This window comes from Oncorhynchus kisutch, linkage group LG10, assembly GCF_002021735.2.
Source record: "Oncorhynchus kisutch isolate 150728-3 linkage group LG10, Okis_V2, whole genome shotgun sequence".
Taxonomy (NCBI): Eukaryota; Metazoa; Chordata; class Actinopteri; order Salmoniformes; family Salmonidae; genus Oncorhynchus; species Oncorhynchus kisutch.
The window spans coordinates 10,943,326-10,962,258 of record NC_034183.2 but is presented as its reverse complement, the minus strand read 5'-3'; the positions used below and the strand labels follow the sequence as shown (position 1 = coordinate 10,962,258).

The following is an 18,933-nucleotide window of genomic DNA, read 5'->3' as shown; positions in this document are numbered from 1 at the left end:
TATAATTTTCAGAATGGTAAAACGTTTTCAGTGTAAACTTAAACAACTAAAACCACATATAAAATATGTAGAAAAGATAATGGAACTATACATTTTTTTAATAAGATCATATTTATGATCATATCATAAACTAACAATCTAGACCAGGGGTAGGCAACCCTGTTCCTGGAGAGCCGCAGGGTATGTAGTGCACTATAAAATCTGCAATACGGAAAATGCAGACAGAATCCCGGAATCCAGACAAAACAGAATTCAACAATATTCCAAAATGTATTAAATTAATTAATTTTCCCAGGTTTATCATAGGACATGAACAGAATGCATCGGTGATTTGTATTTCTTGAAGAGGCTAAGTGTATTCCCTGTCAGTGTATCTGCGGGATGTGCACAGCTACCACTTTGTGTAGCCGTTAGCGATGATGCTAATGACACATCTTCTGGTAGATGGAAAGGCTTTCCCAAAAACCTTCTCAATTAAATGTTAACTACAAAGTAGCCAATGATATCATGATTATTTGCCTCAATCCAGTGTTTATCAAACTCTACCAACACATGTGTGCTACAAAAACAACACCAAACAACAGCCTCTTGTTGGGGGTGCCCTGGATTTAAAGGGTAGCTGCACGCCAACATTTTCCCAGACCTTAAAAGTGGTCACCTGATGTGGTTTAAGCATTGTTGTAGACTTAAAACATCCAATTCAGATATTTTTCAATAAAAACAAAATTGTGGAAACGGAAACCTGGAAAACAAAAGCAGAAAACGGAATTTGCTGAAAATAACTAAACGGAATCAGTCAAAACATTTGACACCTAATCAACCGGCCGGGATTAGGGCGTCACTGTCCCTTACCCCCGATAGCAGAGACAGACTCGACCTCTCTCACCCATCCTCTCTTTCTGGTCTCTGCATTGACCCTGCAGTTATGATGTTTCCCCACCTGGAAGACCAGGTGTTGAATTTAGTCACTGATCAACTTGCTCAGTTGGTCAGTTCAGTGATTGACTAAAATTAACACACCTGGGCCCAGATTAACAAAACCTTCTTTAAGAAGAAATGCCTTCTTAACTGCCATTTTTTTAAACTTAACTATAGACTTATGGGCTCCCGGGTGGCACAGCGGTCACTACAGACACCCTAGTTCGAATCCAGGCTTTATCACAACCGGCTGTGATTGGGAGTCCCATAGGACGGCGCACAACTGGCCCAGCGTCGTCTGTGTTTGGCCGGTGTAGGCTGTCATTGTAAATAAGAATTTGTTCTAAACTGACTTGCCTAGTTAAATAATGGTTAAATAAAAAAATGTAAATGAAGAAAGTTAAGCAAAGTTGCTATTCCTCAATACAGTTATTGGAAATGTTCTTAATTTTTTCCCTTATGTTTCTTCCTAAGAAAAAAGTTAAGAAGGGAATGGGATTCTAAAATATTTTAGGATTTCATCTTGGAAATGTAGCCTAGTGGTTAGAGCATTGGACTAGTAACCGGAAGGTTGCAAGTTGGTTGCAAGTTGTAAGTTCAAACCCCCGAGCTGACAAGGTACAAAATCTGTCGTTCTGCCCCTGAACAGGCAGTTAACCCACTGTTTGTCGGCAGTCATTGAAAATAAGAATTTGTTCTTAACTGACTTGCCTAGTTAAATAAAGGTAAAATAAAATAAATGGACAGCTAAACCCTTGTCTTGTGACGAATGGATACCATGAACATTTTCTTGCGCCACTGCCACAGACACAGTTGGCTACCGAACATTTAAATAAAGCAACAAAACTATCTAGCTAGCTAGTAATTAACAATATATTACAATATTCTATAAGTGTTAAATAGCTAGCTTTAGCTCGTCAATTTGCAAAGAAGAACTTGGTTAACGTCTTTAAGTCCCTGCTTCTCTCAGCTCCCTTCTTCTTAGCAGCCGACTTGATGTCGGACCACTTCTTCTTTACGGCGTCACTGTCCCTTGCCATTACCCCAACAGCAGAGACAGACTCGACCTCTCTCACCCATCCTCTCTTTCTGGTCTCTGCAGGGACCCTGCAGAAGTTTCCCCGACAGCAGAGACAGACTCGACCTCTCTCACCCATCCTCTCTTTCTGGTCTCTGCAGTGACCCCGCAGTTATGAAGTTTCCCCGACAGCAGAGACAGACTCGACCTCTCTCACCCATCCTCTCTTTCTGGTCTCTGCAGTGACCCTGCAGTTATGAAGTTTCCCCGACAGCAACCTTTTCCTGGCTGCTATTTCCTTCAACATCACTACAAGGTCTTCTTTGCTGAAGTTTATATTGCACTTTTCTTGGTTATCCATTTTTGTTTTTGATATAGCTATTCTGATGGCTATAATGTGTGAAAAATAAAGTTTGTTTTTGTGTATAAAGGGTTCGAGACCCAACTAAAAATGTTTTATTCCCGAGACATAAATCGGATAAATGTAATAAAATGGAAATATCAACACTTTGTTATAGTGGACCAAATCCTATCATCCCTGTCACATAGGCGTATTTATTGGTTTCAAGCACGTCACGAAGATATTTATTACGTTTTAAGAAAACTATGAATTATCTAGGAACACTTTGAGGAATTGTTCCTAAGTGCAATCTTTTCCTTAACCTCTATGGGATCGGTGTCCCTATACCAGGATGGTTTAGCTAACGCGCGCTTATGTGATTAGCATGATGTTGTAAGTAACAAGAACATTTCTCAAGATGCCTTATATGGGTAGAAAGATTAACAAGAATTTAAGCTAACTACACTGTCCAATTTACAGTAGCTATTACAGTGAAAAACTACAATGCTATTGTTTGAGGAGAGTACACAACAACAAAACACTTATCACGGCAACTGGTTTGATACATTCACCTCTGAAGGTAAATAATGTACGTACATTAAGTACTCTTTCTCTGATTTGTTATCCTGAGGGTCCCAGAGATTAAATGTAGCATAGTTTTGTTTAATAAAATCCATTTTTATATTCAAATGTAGGAACTGGGTTCTACATTTTGAACCCCTGCTGTCTCTGGCTCCACACCACCCCGCACAGGCCATCTAGATGTATGAAATTTGGTATATAAGCTAATGATCTATCATGTATGAGGGGTATTCAAACCGGGGGTCCTCAAATATATATATATAAAAAATGTTTGCTTGCAACAACAGAATAAACTGATTTTGAATTAGAAGAATATCTTCTTTCAAATGATTTCTCCACTACTAAAATTGAGAACTACTCTCATTGCAGACAATTACACTCACTGGAGAATCTGACAGGCTTTGAAATAGGAAATAGGCTACCATGAGGAGAGTACCGCTAGCTGCTGGTGAGCTTTCTTGAATTAGGACATACATTTTTGCCAACACACGGCTAACCTTTGTTTAACCAGCTAAACAGCTGTTCTTAGTGAAAATGTGTCTGGAGTTACCTTTCTAGCTAATAGGCTATGTTAAAGTTTACACTTCCTCTTTCAGTTATAATGTGGGGAGGTTGAAATAATGATCTACCAAATCTATTCATTTTAAAATGTTGATAACTTCTAGAGGTCGACCAATTATGATTTTTCAGCACCGATACTGATTATTGGACGACCAAAAAAGCCGATACCGATTTATCAGCCGATTTTCTATTTTTATTTTTTATTTTGTTTGTTGTTGTAATAATGACCATTACAACAATACTGAATGAACACTTATTTTAACTTAATATAATACATCAATAAAATCAATTTAGCCTCAAGTAAATAATGAAACATGTTCAATTTGGTTTAAATAATGCAAAAACAAAGTGTTGGAGAAGAAAGTAAAAGTGCAATATGTGCTTTGTAAGAAAGCTAACGTTTCAGTTCCTTGCTCAGAACATGAGAACATATGAAAGCTGGTGGTTCCTTTTAGCATGGGTCTTCAATATTCCCAGGTAAGAAGTTTTTTAGGTTGTAGTTATTATAGGAATTATAGGACTATTTCCCTCTATACGATTTGTATTTCATTAACCTTTGACTATTGGATATTCTAATAGGCACTTTAGTATTGCCAGTGTAACAGTATAGCTTCCATCCCTCTCCTCGCTCCTCCCTGGGCTCGAACCAGGAACACAAAGACAACAGCCACCCTCGAAGCAGTGTTACGCATGCATAGCAAGGGAAACAACGACAAGGCTCAGAGCGAGCGAGTGACGTTTGAAACGCTATTAGCGCGCGCTAACTAGCCAGCCATTTCACTTCGGTTACACCAGCCTCATCTCGGGATTTGATAGGCTTGAAGTCATAAACAGCGCAATGCTTGACACACAACGATGAGCTGCTGGCAAAACGCACACAAGTGCTGTTTGAATGAATGTTTATGCGCCTGCTTCTGCCTACCACCGCTCAGTCAGATACTTAGATGCTTGTATGCTCAGTCAGATTATATGCAATGCAGGACACGCTAGATAATATCTAGTAATATCATCAACCATGTGTAGTTAACTAGTGATTATGATAGTTTTTTATAAGATAAGTTTAATGCTAGCTAGCAACTTACCTTGGCTTACTGCATTTGCGTAACAGGCAGTCTCCTTGTGGAGTGCAATGAGAGAGAGTTAGGTCTTTATTGCGTTGGACTAGTTAACTGTAAGGTTGCAAGTCTATAGAGTGTAGAGAATGGAGGTTGTAGACCCCTGGTGTAGTAGTCTATAGAGTGCTGAGAATGGAGGCCTAACTGGAAACCAGGGTTACCAGAATATACTTTCTATATCTGTGGTGCTGTTGCTCTAACATCTTACCAGGGCGGTGTTTATTTCTGCTGTGAAGTTAGTGCTCTGATCAGTAACACTTGTTTATATACTGAACAAAAATATTAAAGCGACATGTAAAGTGTTTGTCCCATGTTTCATGAGCTGAAATAACAGATCCCAGGAATTTTCCATAAGCACAAAAAGCTTATCTCTCAAATGTGTTTTTTTATCCGTTAGTGAACATTTCTCCTTTGCCAAGATAATCTATCTACCTGATGGTTGTGGCATATCAAGAAGCTGATTAAACAGCATGATCAATACACAGGTGCACCTTGTGCTGAGGACAATAAAAGGCCACTCTAAAATTTGCAGTTTTGTCACACAACACAATGCCACAGATGTCTCAAATTTTGAGGGAGCATGGAATTGACATGCTGACTGAAGGAATGTCCACCAGAGATGTTGCCAGAGAATTGAATGTTAGTTTCTCTACCTGAAGCCACCTCAATGTAATTTCAGAGAATTTGGCAGTACGTCCAACCGGCCTCACAACCGCAGACCGCGTATGGCGAGTGTTTTCCAGATGTCAATTTTGTGAACTGAGTGCCCCCTTGTGGCAGTGGGGTAATGGCAGTGGTGTAAAGTACTTAAGTAAAAATACTTTAAAGTCGTTTTTGGGGGTATCTTTACTTCACTACATTCCTAAAGAAAATCATGTATTTTTACTCCATACATTTTCCCTGACACCCAAAAGTACTCGCTACATTTTGAATGTTTAGCAGAAAATGGTTAAATTCACACACTTAAAGAGAACAACCCTAGTCATTCCTACTGCCTCTGATCTGACTCACTAAACACATGCTTAATTTGTAAATTATGTCTTGAGTGTTGGAGCCTGACCCTGGCTTTCCATAAATAAATAAAACAATACAATTGTGCCGTTTGCTTAATATAAGGAATTTAATTATTCACTTTTGATACTTAAGTATATTTTAGCAATTACATTTACTTTTGATACTTAAGTATATTTAAAACCTAATACTTTTAGACTTTTACTCAAGTAGTATTTTACTGGGTGACATTTACTGGAGTCACTCATTTTCTATTAAGGTATCTTTACTTTTACTCAAGTGTGACAATTGGGTACTTTTTCCACCACTGGGTAATGGTATGGACAGGCATAGGCTATGGACAACAAACACAATTGCGTTTCATCAATGGCAATTTGAATGCACAGAGATACCGTGACGAGATCCTGAGGCCCATTGTCGTGCCATTCATGTTTCAGCATGATAATGCACAGCCCCATGTCACAAGGATCTGTACACAATTCCTGGAAGCTGAAAATGTCCCAGTTCTGCCATAGTCTGCATACTCACCAGACATGTTACCAATTGAGCATGTTTGGGATGCTCTGGATCGACAGTGTGTTACAATTCTCGCCAATATCCAGAAACTTCGCACAGCCATTGAAGAGGAGTGGGAGAACATTCAACAACCTGATCAGCGAAGGAGATGTTTTGCGCTGCATGAGGTAAATGGTGTTCAAAACAGACTGGTTTTCTGATCCGCACCCCTACATTTAAGGTATCTCTGACCAAGCGATGTATATCTGTTTTCCCCGTCATGTGAACTCCATAGATTAGGGCCTCATGAATTTATTTCAATTGACTGATTTCCTTTATATGAACTGTAACTCAGTCAAATCTTTTATATTTGTGTTTAGTGCCCTGAGGCGTACACACTGTCTGTAGACTGCTATCACCCTCTCGGCTACTCTACCCTTCTGTCTCTGTATCTGTATCTCTTTCTTTTTCTTTCTCTAGTAAAGAAAGATGTACGCAAACATACCTTGATGGGTATATTAAATGAAGACATCACTTGAAAAGAAAGGATAATACCCGCCCACTGTTTTGGGCTCTCTGAGTGGAATGTAGTTACCACCAGCTCAGTTTTTTTCTCTCCAAATGGCGTGACAATGATCGTAGGAGTTGGTAAGACCGCAAAAACAGATCTGGGACCAGGCAAGACCACACTACTGAGAGAGAAACATTGTGAGGGCATTTCACCAGAACTCTCCCACGTTGTCTGTGGTATTCATGTCTCTTAATTAGGGCTAGGACCCTTTTTTTCTCAATTTCCGCCTGAATGACTTGTCCAAAGTAAACTGCCTGTTGCTCAGGCCCTGAAGCCAGGATATGCATATAATTGGTACCATTGGAAAGAAGAAATGTTGAAGTCTGTAGAAATGTTAATATAATGTAGGAGAATATAACACAATAGATATGGTAGGAGAAAATCCAAAGAAAAACAAAGCAGAATATTTTTTTTGAGACGACGTTCTTACTACGGCAAGTATAGGGCATACTTAAAATTAGCGCCCATGGTGCAATTCTTATGGCTTCCACAGGGTGTCAGCAGTCTATGTTCAAGTTATCAGGCTTGTAACTTCCAAAACGAATAAGAAATATCAGTTTTAGTACAGGGTCGGTCTTGGAAATTCTTGTTTGCGTGCGCCATGAAGACAGGACACACCTGCTTAAAATCGGATTCCTATTGAACATACTTCTTTCCGTAAGAAATATTATAGTTTGATTACATTTTCGGGTATCTGAGGAGTTAAATAGAAACGTATTTTGACTTGTTGAAACAAAGTTTAGGGGTAGATTTTCAGATTCTTTTTTAGAATATAAAGAAGGATTTTATCGAACAAAACTACACTACGTGTTATAACTGGGACCCTTTGGATGACAAATCAGAGGAAGATTTTCAAAAAGTGAATATTTAATCGATATTTGTGAATTCATGAAACCTGTGCCGGTGGAAAAATATTTTGATGTGGGTTGCCGTCCTCAAACATTCACATGGCATGTTTACGCTGTAATAGCTACTGTAAATCAGACAGTGCAGTTAGATTAACAAGAATTTAAGCTTTCAAACCGATATAAGACACTTTTATATGTACCTAAATGTTTAATAACCATACATTTTATGATTAATTATTTGAATTGCAGCTCCAACCTCCAGCTTCACCGGGGGTTGTCCCGCTAGCGGCACGCCTAGGCTTAAGTTAAGAGAATGCCAGAAGTAGACAATCGTAAGGTGGAGGGGGCTTGTCTTGTTATGGGATTATACAAGACATGTGGGGGTTAAGGCATACACACATACAATAAAAACAGACTGCACTGTTCTAAGGGCATAACTTAACTTCAGGTGGACAGTCAGACCACAGGAGGAGAAGATCATCATTTAGACAACTGAGAGAGCATCCAAAGACAATGAAAAACACATTATATTGGAGAGCGCTCTATGCTATTGTAAAAAAACATGAAAACATGCTCAGTCAGTCAGTAGCAGTGCTGGCCAGAGCAGACATCTCTAGAGATGTTCTATAAACACAACCTTTGGAAGAAGTCCTCCCTATTAGAATAGGATATTGGATTGTGAGGATGTTATTACTTCAGCTTGTTATTTCTACACAAGGTTCCCACTCGTACAGCCAGACAAAAGGGATACAAAGAGCACAAACTCCCAAGGACGAATACTGACAGAACAGGTTTATGGATGTCAAACGAGGGCTATAGATGAGGTCCAGGCCTCCAAGGATGGAATCTCTCTCTCGCTCTTTTTTTGATTTTTCTCTCATTCTTTCTCTCTAGTAGAGAAAGATGTACGCAAACAAACCTTGAAGGGTATATTAAATTAAGACATCACTTGAAAAGAAAGGATAATACCCGCCCACTGTTTTGGGCTCTCTGAGTGGTAATCTAGTTTCCACCAGCTTGGACCTCTGTTGTGCAGTGTGGGATTGTTGTGTTGGCCACAAGCCTGACCGAGGGGAGAAAGCATAGAATTACTAGAGTGGACAAAGCCCCTCACTCACACCACTTGAATGGAAATACCTATTCTAGTAATTCCAAAAGGGGCTGCAATTCTACATATTCTGCCATGGTGCTGAGAGAAAATATTGCAATTCTAGGCATAATTAGCATGACTAATTCTGTATTATTTTGCTCAAACATAAAAACAAAATATATCACTCTAAATTCATTGTTTTTGGAATTTTCAATTATCTCTGACTAATGGACCTACACTACCATTCAAAAGTTTGGGGTTACTTAAATGTCCTTGTTTCTGAAAGGAAAGCACTTTTTTTTTGTCCATTTAAAATAACATTGAATTGATCAGAAATACAGTGTAGTCATTGTTAATGTTCTAAATGGCTATTGTATCTGGAAACGGCAGATTTTTTATTATCAGAAACCATCACTCCTGTGTTCCAATGGCACGTTGTGGTAGCTAATCCAAGTTTATAATTTTAAAAGGCTAATTGATCATTAGAAAACCATTTTGCAATTATATTAGCACAGCTGAAAACTGTTGTTCTTTTAAAGAAGCAATAAAACTGGCCTTCTTTAGACTTGTTGAGTATCTGGAGCATCAGCATTTTGTGGGTTCGATTACAGGCTCAAAATGGCCAGAAACAAAGAACTTTCTTCTGAAACTCGTCTATTCTTGTTCTGAGAAATGAAGGCTATTCCATGTGAGAAATTGGCAAGAAACTGAAGATCTCGTACAACGCTGTGTACTACTCCCTTCACAGAACAGCGCAAACTGGCTCTAACCAGAATAGAGTGGGAGGCCCCAGTGCACAACAGAGCAAGAGGACAAGTACATTAGAGTGTCGAGTTTGAGAAACAGACGCCTCACAAGTCCTCAACTGGCAGCTTCATTAAATAGTACCGGCAAAACACTAATCTACATGTCAGCAGTGAAGAGGTGACTCCGGGATGCTGGCTTTTTCATCTGCCGTTTCCAGCTAGTCATTTACAACATTAACAATGTCTACACTATATTCCTAATCAATTTGATGTTATTTTAATGGACAAATGTGCTTTTCTTTAAAAAACAAGGATTTTTCTAAGTGACCCCAAACTTTTGAACGGTAGTGTATCTTTTCTACATACTTTATATCTGGTTTTAGTAGTTTAAGTTTACACTGAAAATGTTTTACCACCCTAAAATGTGTATAATTAGATAACTTAGGCCCTCTATTATTATTATTTTATTTCCCCAATGGCACCCTACTCCCTATTTAGTGCACTACTTTTTACCAGGGCCCATAGGCATATGACTTCTGCTCAACATGATTGATTCTAATAGACAAACAAGAGGGGCTCGTCTTTGCAGTGTGGGGGCCCGACCATACAGAACACAGATGGGGAGTGGAGGAGGACACACACAAAGGAGGAATTGAGGAAGAGATGGCGAGAGTTGGAAGATACATTGTGTTGTGGCCAAAACATCTGTCCAGTGTCCACGTTGCATCGTGGGAGACAGTAGGCATTCTGTCAATAGTGCTCGGGTGCAAAAACATTAGCATTCTGAGTTGGAGTGGAGAGAGAGAGAGAGAGAAAGGGTGTCATGTGCGCAACACTGGAGAGGAAGGAGACCGAGAGGAAGAAACAGAATACGGAAATAGAGGACAGAAGGAGAGAGCGAAACAAAGGGAGGGAAGACTAACACTGCATGGGACTAAGAGAGGAGGAGGGGAAAAAGAGATGGGACATAGTGACAAGCCAAAACACTACCTGAGCTAGAGGGAGAAATATACAGACTAGCTACAGTTAGTCCTCTGAGGATGGGGACCTGCTTTAGCTCTGACCCCGCAAGAGACTCAGGTCACCAACTGGTTCCCCTCAAGCATCTCGCCACATGGCCCAGACGAACCAAGGCTGTCGCTAGCGTAGGAAGTTACATCTCCACAACATGGGATCTGACCTACAGCCCCAGGTAAACATTGAATACTTAATACCTACTTAACCTTTTTTATACGTTCCTCATGTTGGCACCTAATTCAGTCTTGCCAAATCCTGAAAACACTTTTTTCCATTACCAAATAGAAGAAAACGGACTGAAACACAGGAAGAGAAACGCTGGTTTTTGTTTTCCGTTGCAAAAACGTTCTTACACATTTTACATTGCATGCCCTAATGAACACAACCCAGGAGTTGTTAGATAAATACCTTTTTGTGGTATTGATATTGATCCGCAGCAGCAGCGAGGCTTATAAACGTCTGCATTACAGCTTGTTACATGTGTCCCGTGTTGTACATCATCCTATTCAGGACAGCAGTGCATGTGGCATCTGCATCACACTGTTTTAACCGCTCATATACACATGCGCGCACGAACACACACACACACACGCAGCCAACCACACACACGCACGCAGTCAACCACACACACGCACGTATACATACAGTCAACCGCGCACATATACTTACACACATACACACCCTAACAGCACCCTCAGAAAGCAAACATTGGATTCATTTGGATTGACTGGAGGCATATGACAGCATTACTAGCACGGTTATCAATTACCCAGTTACCAAAGCCAGCCCATGCAACAGGTGGATAGCCTCTCACTGTAGGAGTCTGACAGGCCATAGACATATATTTGTGTTGACCGAAAACTTGACCATGCAAATCAGTGATGACGAGAAGGACCAGATTCCTGTAAAACATCAGAAAGCATTTTAAATTCAAAATGTGATATTCACAAGCAAACCAAAAGGCTGTTACTGAACAGAGACAACCCATTTTATTTATTTATTTTATTTTATTTTACCTTTATTTAACCAGGTAGGCAAGTTGAGAACAAGTTCTCATTTACAATTGCGACCTGGCCAAGATAAAGCAAAGCAGTTCGACAGATAAAACGACACAGAGTTACACATGGAGTAAAAACAAACATACAGTCAATAATGCAGTATAAACAAGTCTATATACAATGTGAGCAAATGAGGTGAGAAGGGAGGTAAAGGCAAAAAAGGCCAAGATGGCAAAGTAAATACAATATAGCAAGTAAAATACTGGAATGGTAGTTTTGCAATGGAAGAATGTGCAAAGTAGAAATAAAAAAATAATGGGGTGCAAAGGAGCAAAATAAATAAATAAATAAAAATTAAATACAGTTGGGAAAGAGGTAGTTGTTTGGGCTAAATTATAGGTGGGCTATGTACAGGTGCAGTAATCTGTGAGCTGCTCTGACAGTTGGTGCTTAAAGCTAGTGAGGGAGATAAGTGTTTCCAGTTTCAGAGATTTTTGTAGTTCGTTCCAGTCATTGGCAGCAGAGAACTGGAAGGAGAGGCGGCCAAAGAAAGAATTGGTTTTGGGGGTGACTAGAGAGATATACCTGCTGGAGCGTGTGCTACAGGTGGGAGATGCTATGGTGACCAGCGAGCTGAGATAAGGGGGGACTTTACCTAGCAGGGTCTTGTAGATGACATGGAGCCAGTGGGTTTGGCGACGAGTATGAAGCGAGGGCCAGCCAACGAGAGCGTACAGGTCGCAATGGTGGGTAGTATATGGGGCTTTGGTGATAAAACGGATTGCACTGTGATAGACTGCATCCAATTTGTTGAGTAGGGTATTGGAGGCTATTTTGTAAATGACATCGCCAAAGTCGAGGATTGGTAGGATGGTCAGTTTTACAAGGGTATGTTTGGCAGCATGAGTGAAGGATGCTTTGTTGCGAAATAGGAAGCCAATTCTAGATTTAACTTTGGATTGGAGATGTTTGATATGGGTCTGGAAGGAGAGTTTACAATCTAACCAGACACCTAAGTATTTGTAGTTGTCCACGTATTCTAAGTCAGAGCCGTCCAGAGTAGTGATGTTGGACAGGCGGGTAGGTGCAGGCAGCGATCGGTTGAAGAGCATGCATTTAGTTTTACTTGCATTCAAGAGCAATTGGAGGCCACGGAAGGAGAGTTGTATGGCATTGAAGCTTGCCTGGAGGGTTGTTAACACAGTGTCCAGAGAAGGGCCGGAAGTATACAGAATGGTGTCGTCTGCGTAGAGGTGGATCAGGGACTCACCAGCAGCAAGAGCGACCTCATTGATGTATACAGAGAAGAGAGTCGGTCCAAGAATTGAACCCTGTGGCACCCCCATAGAGACTGCCAGAGGTCTGGACAGCAGACCCTCCGATTTGACACACTGAACTCTATCAGAGAAGTAGTTGGTGAACCAGGCGAGGCAATCATTTGAGAAACCAAGGCTGTCGAGTCTGCCGATGAGGATATGGTGATTGACAGAGTCGAAAGCCTTGGCCAGATCAATGAATACGGCTGCACAGTAATGTTTCTTATCGATGGCGGTTAAGATATCGTTTAGGACCTTGAGCGTGGCTGAGGTGCACCCATGACCAGCTCTGAAACCAGATTGCATAGCAGAGAAGGTATGGTGAGATTCGAAATGGTCGGTAATCTGTTTGTTGACTTGGCTTTCGAAGACCTTAGAAAGGCACGGTAGGATAGATATAGGTCTGTAGCAGTTTGGGTCAAGAGTGTCCCCCCCTTTGAAGAGGGGGATGACCGCAGCTGCTTTCCAATCTTTGGGAATCTCAGACGACACGAAAGAGAGGTTGAACAGGCTAGTAATAGGGGTGGCAACAATTTCGGCAGATAATTTTAGAAAGAAAGGGTCCAGATTGTCTAGCCCGGCTGATTTGTAGGGGTCCAGATTTTGCAGCTCTTTCAGAACATCAGCTGAATGGATTTGGGAGAAGGAGAAATGGGGAAGGCTTGGGCGAGTTGCTGTTGGGGGTGCAGTGCTGTTGTCCGGGGTAGGAGTAGCCAGGTGGAAAGCATGGCCAGCCGTAGAAAAATGCTTATTGAAATTCTCAATTATGGTGGATTTATCAGTGGTGACAGTGTTTCCTATCTTCAGTGCAGTGGGCAGCTGGGAGGAGGTGTTCTTATTCTCCATGGACTTTACAGTGTCCCAGAACTTTTTTGAGTTAGTGTTGCAGGAAGCAAATTTCTGCTTGAAAAAGCTAGCCTTGGCTTTTCTAACTGCCTGTGTATAATGATTTCTAGCTTCCCTGAACAGCTGCATATCACGGGGGCTGTTCGATGCTAATGCAGAACGCCATAGGATGTTTTTGTGTTGGTTAAGGGCAGTCAGGTCTGGGGAGAACCAAGGGCTATATCTGTTCCTGGTTCTAAATTTCTTGAATGGGGCATGTTTATTTAGGATGGTTAGGAAGGCATTTTTAAAAAATATCCAGGCATCCTCTACTGACGGGATGAGATCAATATCCTTCCAGGATACCCCGGCCAGGTCGATTAGAAAGGCCTGCTCGCAGAAGTGTTTCAGGGAGCGTTTTACAGTGATGAGTGGCGGTCGTTTGACCGCTGACCCATTACGGATGCAGGCAATGAGGCAGTGATCGCTGAGATCTTGGTTGAAGACAGCAGAGGTGTATTTAGAGGGGAAGTTGGTTAGGATGATATCTATGAGGGTGCCCGTGTTTAAGGTTTTGGGGAGGTACCTGGTAGGTTCATTGATAATTTGTGTGAGATTGAGGGCATCAAGTTTAGATTGTAGGATGGCTGGGGTGTTAAGCATGTTCCAGTTTAGGTCGCCTAGCAGCACGAACTCTGAAGATAGATGGGGGGCAATCAGTTCACATATGGTGTCCAGAGCACAGCTGGGGGCAGAGGGTGGTCTATAGCAGGCGGCAACAGTGAGAGACTTGTTTTTAGAGAGGTGGATTTTTAAAAGTAGAAGTTCAAATTGTTTGGGTACAGACCTGGATAGTAGGACAGAACTCTGCAGGCTATCTTTGCAGTAGATTGCAACACCGCCCCCTTTGGCAGTTCTATCTTGTCTGAAAATGTTGTAGTTTGGAATTAAAATGTCTGAGTTTTTGGTGGTCTTCCTAAGCCAGGATTCAGACACAGCTAGAACATCCGGGTTGGCAGAGTGTGCTAAAGCAGTGAATAGAACAAACTTAGGGAGGAGGCTTCTAATGTTAACATGCATGAAACCAAGGCTATTACGGTTACAGAAGTCGTCAAAAGAGAGCGCCTGGGGAATAGGAGTGGAGCTAGGCACTGCAGGGCCTGGATTCACCTCTACATCGCCAGAGGAACATAGGAGGAGTAGAATAAGGGTACGGCTAAAAGCTATGAGAATTGGTCGTCTAGAACGTCTGGAACATAGAGTAAAAGGAGGTTTCTGGGGGCGATAAAATAGCATCAAGGTATAATGTACAGACAAATGTATGGTAGGATGTGAATACAGTGGAGGTAAACCTAGGTATTGAGTGATGAAGAGAGAGATATTGTCTCTAGAAACATCGTTGAAACCAGGAGATGTCATTGCATGTGTGGGTGGTGGAACTAATAGGTTGGATAAGGTATAGTGAGCAGGACTAGAGGCTCTACAGTGAAATAAGCCAATAAACACTAACCAGAACAGAAATGGACAAGACATATTGACATTAAGGAGAGGCATGCTTAGTCGAGTGATCAAAAGGGTCCGGTGAGTGGAGAGGTTGGTTGGTGATTTAGACAGCTAGCCAGGGCATCGGTAGCAGGCTAGCATAGGATGGAGGTCTGTTGTTAGCTACCTCTTGCGTCAGTAGATTAGTGGGGTTCCGTGTGGTAGAGGGGATTAATCCAAATCACACAACAACAACAAAAATAAAAACAATAGATATAGTTATAGAGGCCCAAGAAGAAAACATAATAATAATAATAAAAAAAAAATAATAAAAAAAATATATATATATATAAAAAAAAATTGTCCGATTGTCTATTCAGATAGCAGCCGGTAAGACAGCTAACGGTTAGCAGGCCGCAGATGGGCGTTCAGGTAACGTCGCGACGGAGGAGCCAGCCAAATAACTCCTTCGGGTAGATAACGTCGGCAGTCCAGTTGTGAAGGCCCGGTGGGGCTCCGCGAAAGCAGTAAAACGGGTCCGGATAGGTGACTGCAGCCCAGGTGTGATTGATGGAACTCAGGAGTGATTGACGGAGCTTGCTAGCTCCGGAATAATTGATCTTTGCTCCGGAATCGACGAAGACCTATAGTCACACGGATAGCAGCTAGCTAGCTGTGAGATCCGGGTATGAATGTCCAGAGAGCAGTCGAAATCCAGGGACATGGAGAGAAAAATTGGTCCGGTATGTTCCGTTCCGAGCCGCGCTGCGCCGTACAGAACTGGCGATAGATTTTCGAGCTAAAGGATAGCTGATGACCACAAACCGTGGTTAGCTGGATACTAACGATTTGCCAGTAAAGGAGCTAACTAGCTTCTGAACTAGCTTCTGGATTAGCTTCTGGCTAGTTTCAGGCTAGCTTCTTGGAGTTTCTGGCTAGCTTCTTGGAGGATTACAGATCTGAGGTAAATAATACTTTTTTATAAATATACATTGGTGAGGCGGGTTGCAGGAGAGTGTTTTGAAGATGAGTTGATGGAAAATAAAAATAAAATGTATGTGAAAAAGTTGTAAATATATATATATACAGGACACGACAAGACGAGGACAAAAGACGTCTGAACTGCTATGCCACCTTGGTGATCACCTGCCAAGCTAGTGACAAACACGTCACTGTAGATCGGGCAGCCCCTAGTGGCGACCAAGCTAATGACAAACACGTCACTGTAGATCGGCCAGCCCCTAGTGGTGACCAAGCTAATGACAAACACGTCACTGTAGATCGGCCAGCCCCTAGTGGCGACCAAGCTAATGACAAACACGTTGCTGTAGATCGGCCAGCCCCTAGTGGCGACCAAGCTAATGACAAACACGTCACTGTAGATCGGCCAGCCCCTAGTGGCGACCAAGCTAATGACAAACACGTCACTGTAGATCGGCCAGCCCCTAGTGGCGACCAAGCTAATGACAAACACGTCGCTGTAGATCGGCCAGCCCCTAGTGGCGACCAAGCTAATGACAAACACGTCGCTGTAGATCGGCCAGCCCCTAGTGGCGACCAAGCTAATGACAAACATGTTGCTGTAGATCGGCCAGCCCCTAGTGGCGACCAAGCTAATGACAAACACGTCGCTGTAGATCGGCCAGCCCCTAGTGGCGACCAAGCTAATGACAAACACGTCACTGTAGATCGGCCAGCCCCTAGTGGCGACCAAGCTAATGACAAACACGTTGCTGTAGATCGGCCAGCCCCTAGTGGCGACCAAGCTAAATTCTGATGTTTGTGCTAATTTTTAAACCTCGCTTCCATGTACTGTTATTTATTCAGCATCAAACCACGTACTGTTATTTATTCAGTGTCAAACAGGAGGAGGAAATGTGTACTGTTATTTATTCAGTGTCAAGGAGGAGGAAATGTGTACTGTTATTTATTCAGTGTCAAACAGGAGGAGGAAATGTGTACTGTTATTTATTCAGTGTCAAACAGGAGGAGGAAATGTGTACTGTTATTTATTCAGTGTCAAACAGGAGGAGGAAATGTGTACTGTTATTTATTCAGTGTCAAACAGGAGGAGGAAATGTGTACTGTTATTTATTCAGTGTCAAACAGGAGGAGGAAATGTGTACTGTTATTTATTCAGTGTCAAACAGGAGGAGGAAATGTGTACTGTTATTTATTCAGTGTCAAGGAGGAGGAGGAAATGTGTACTGTTATTTATTCAGTGTCAAGGAGGAGGAGGAAATGTGTACTGTTATTTATTCAGTGTCAAGGAGGAGGAGGAAATGTGTACTGTTATTTATTCAGTGTCAAGGAGGAGGAGGAAATGTGTACTGTTATTTATTCAGTGTCAAGGAGGAGGAGGAAATGTAGCCTTTAATGCATTTTTAATTCGGATATAAGAGATGGGAATCGAAGTGGCTATTCAACAAGAGGAAGATTATCCAAGGTATCTGAGGTTGAATACTTTCCTGTGTGTTATGGCAGTTTTTAATAGGAAGATTATCCAAGGTCTTATGGCAGTTTTTAATAGGAAGATTATCCAAGGTCTTATGGCAGTTTTTAATAGGAAGATTATCCAAGGTCTTATGGCAGTTTTTAATAGGAATATTATCCAAGGTCTTATGGCAGTTTTTAATAGGAAGATTATCCAAGGTCTTATGGCAGTTTTTAATAGGAAGATTATCCAAGAGCTTATGGCAGTTTTAGTAGGAAGATTATCCAAGGTATCTGAGGTTGAATACTTTCCTGTTAATCCTTTCTTTTTCAGGGCAGCAGGGTAGCCTAGTGGTTAGAGCGTAACCACTAGTAACCGGAAGGTTGCAAGTTCAAATCCCCGAGCTGACAAGGTACAAATCTGTCGTTCTGCCCCTGAACAGGCAGTTAACCCACTGTTCCTAGGCCGTCATTGAAAATAAGAATTTGTTCTTAACTGACTTGCCTAGTTAAATAAAGGTAAAATTTAAAAAAGTACTTACGAGGGAGCACAACATTTAGGTCATTAGGACAGAACTGTGTCATCAGTCATTTAGTCAATGAAGTTGTGAAGTTGTCTACCGTGTTTCTTGTGGATGGCACAGATCAATGAAGTGGTGGGTTTAGCCATGTAAGAACTGGCTGTACCTGGCTGTTTTGCCTCAGGTTTACTCTGGGCTTGCATCACGTGCTAGGACTGCTGTCTGTGTGGAATGCTGTCTGCTGTCTGAAAAAAATGGTGTTTACAAACCTTATTTCTACCAGACCAATCTATGGTTCTCCTTGGAGGACAGCTTAGCTTACAAAAAAAAAAACCTTGAGAATGGACTTAAATAGGTGCCAGATAGACAACTCTCTGAGGGACTGGTCAGCAACGTGCCTGAGCTGGCCCCAGCACCAGAGAAATTCTGAGATATAGCCTAGCAGATGTGGAATGGCTATGTATCAGTGTGCCAAGTCACATACCTACTGTACGTCCTTAATGTAATAACTAAGGAACCATAACCCAATGTTATCTGCAGGGATGCAAACTTTTTGGAGAATATTCGCCGTTTTGAATCCAAAATAAATGACCTACGTGATTCATATAGATCCACTCTGGAAAGAGCAGAATGGCAGTTTGCCAGTTAATTTACAGCAGTGTGTCCTCTGAACGGTAATGAAGAGGTCAAGTAGGTGAGAAGCCTGACCACGGTGACGGGGTGATGAAGCGTACTTCATGAGCTCTAACCGAAAAACAACTGGCATTTGGAAAGTTTGAGGTGCGGGAGAAAGTGGGGTGGAACAAGTATTGTTATCATAAGGTATCTTGCTAGCTGGATCAAATTCTCTGTTAACTAGACGGAGAAATGTTGAGCAACATTAGCCCACCTAACTGATCAAATAATGGAGTTTATGAAAATCATGCTCTGCTGGCACATTGTCGAGCAGATGTCCAAAGGCAGAACGTGTACAATGTAATAATGTGCAGTGTAGCCCAAATATATTGTTTTTGTTGTGTTGAACTTGACAGTAACACTTGTGTGAG

The 18,933-nt window shown here is 41.6% G+C and overlaps 1 protein-coding gene across 5 annotated transcripts in view; it reads left to right on the top strand.

Moving 5' to 3' along the window:
• The window catches only part of LOC109897714 (pleckstrin homology domain-containing family A member 7), a 201,775-nt gene that overhangs the window by 17,803 nt on the left and 165,039 nt on the right, over positions 1–18,933 (top strand). The window contains exon 1 of one of the 5 annotated variants that reach the window (XM_020492246.2): positions 9,934–10,487. The exons of the other annotated variants lie outside the window; for them this stretch is intronic. Within the exon in view, the coding sequence (XP_020347835.2) occupies positions 10,336–10,487 (152 nt within the window). The 5' untranslated portion in view covers positions 9,934–10,335. Of the gene's footprint in view, positions 1–9,933; positions 10,488–18,933 lie in introns of those variants that run through there. 5 annotated transcript variants of the gene reach the window in all.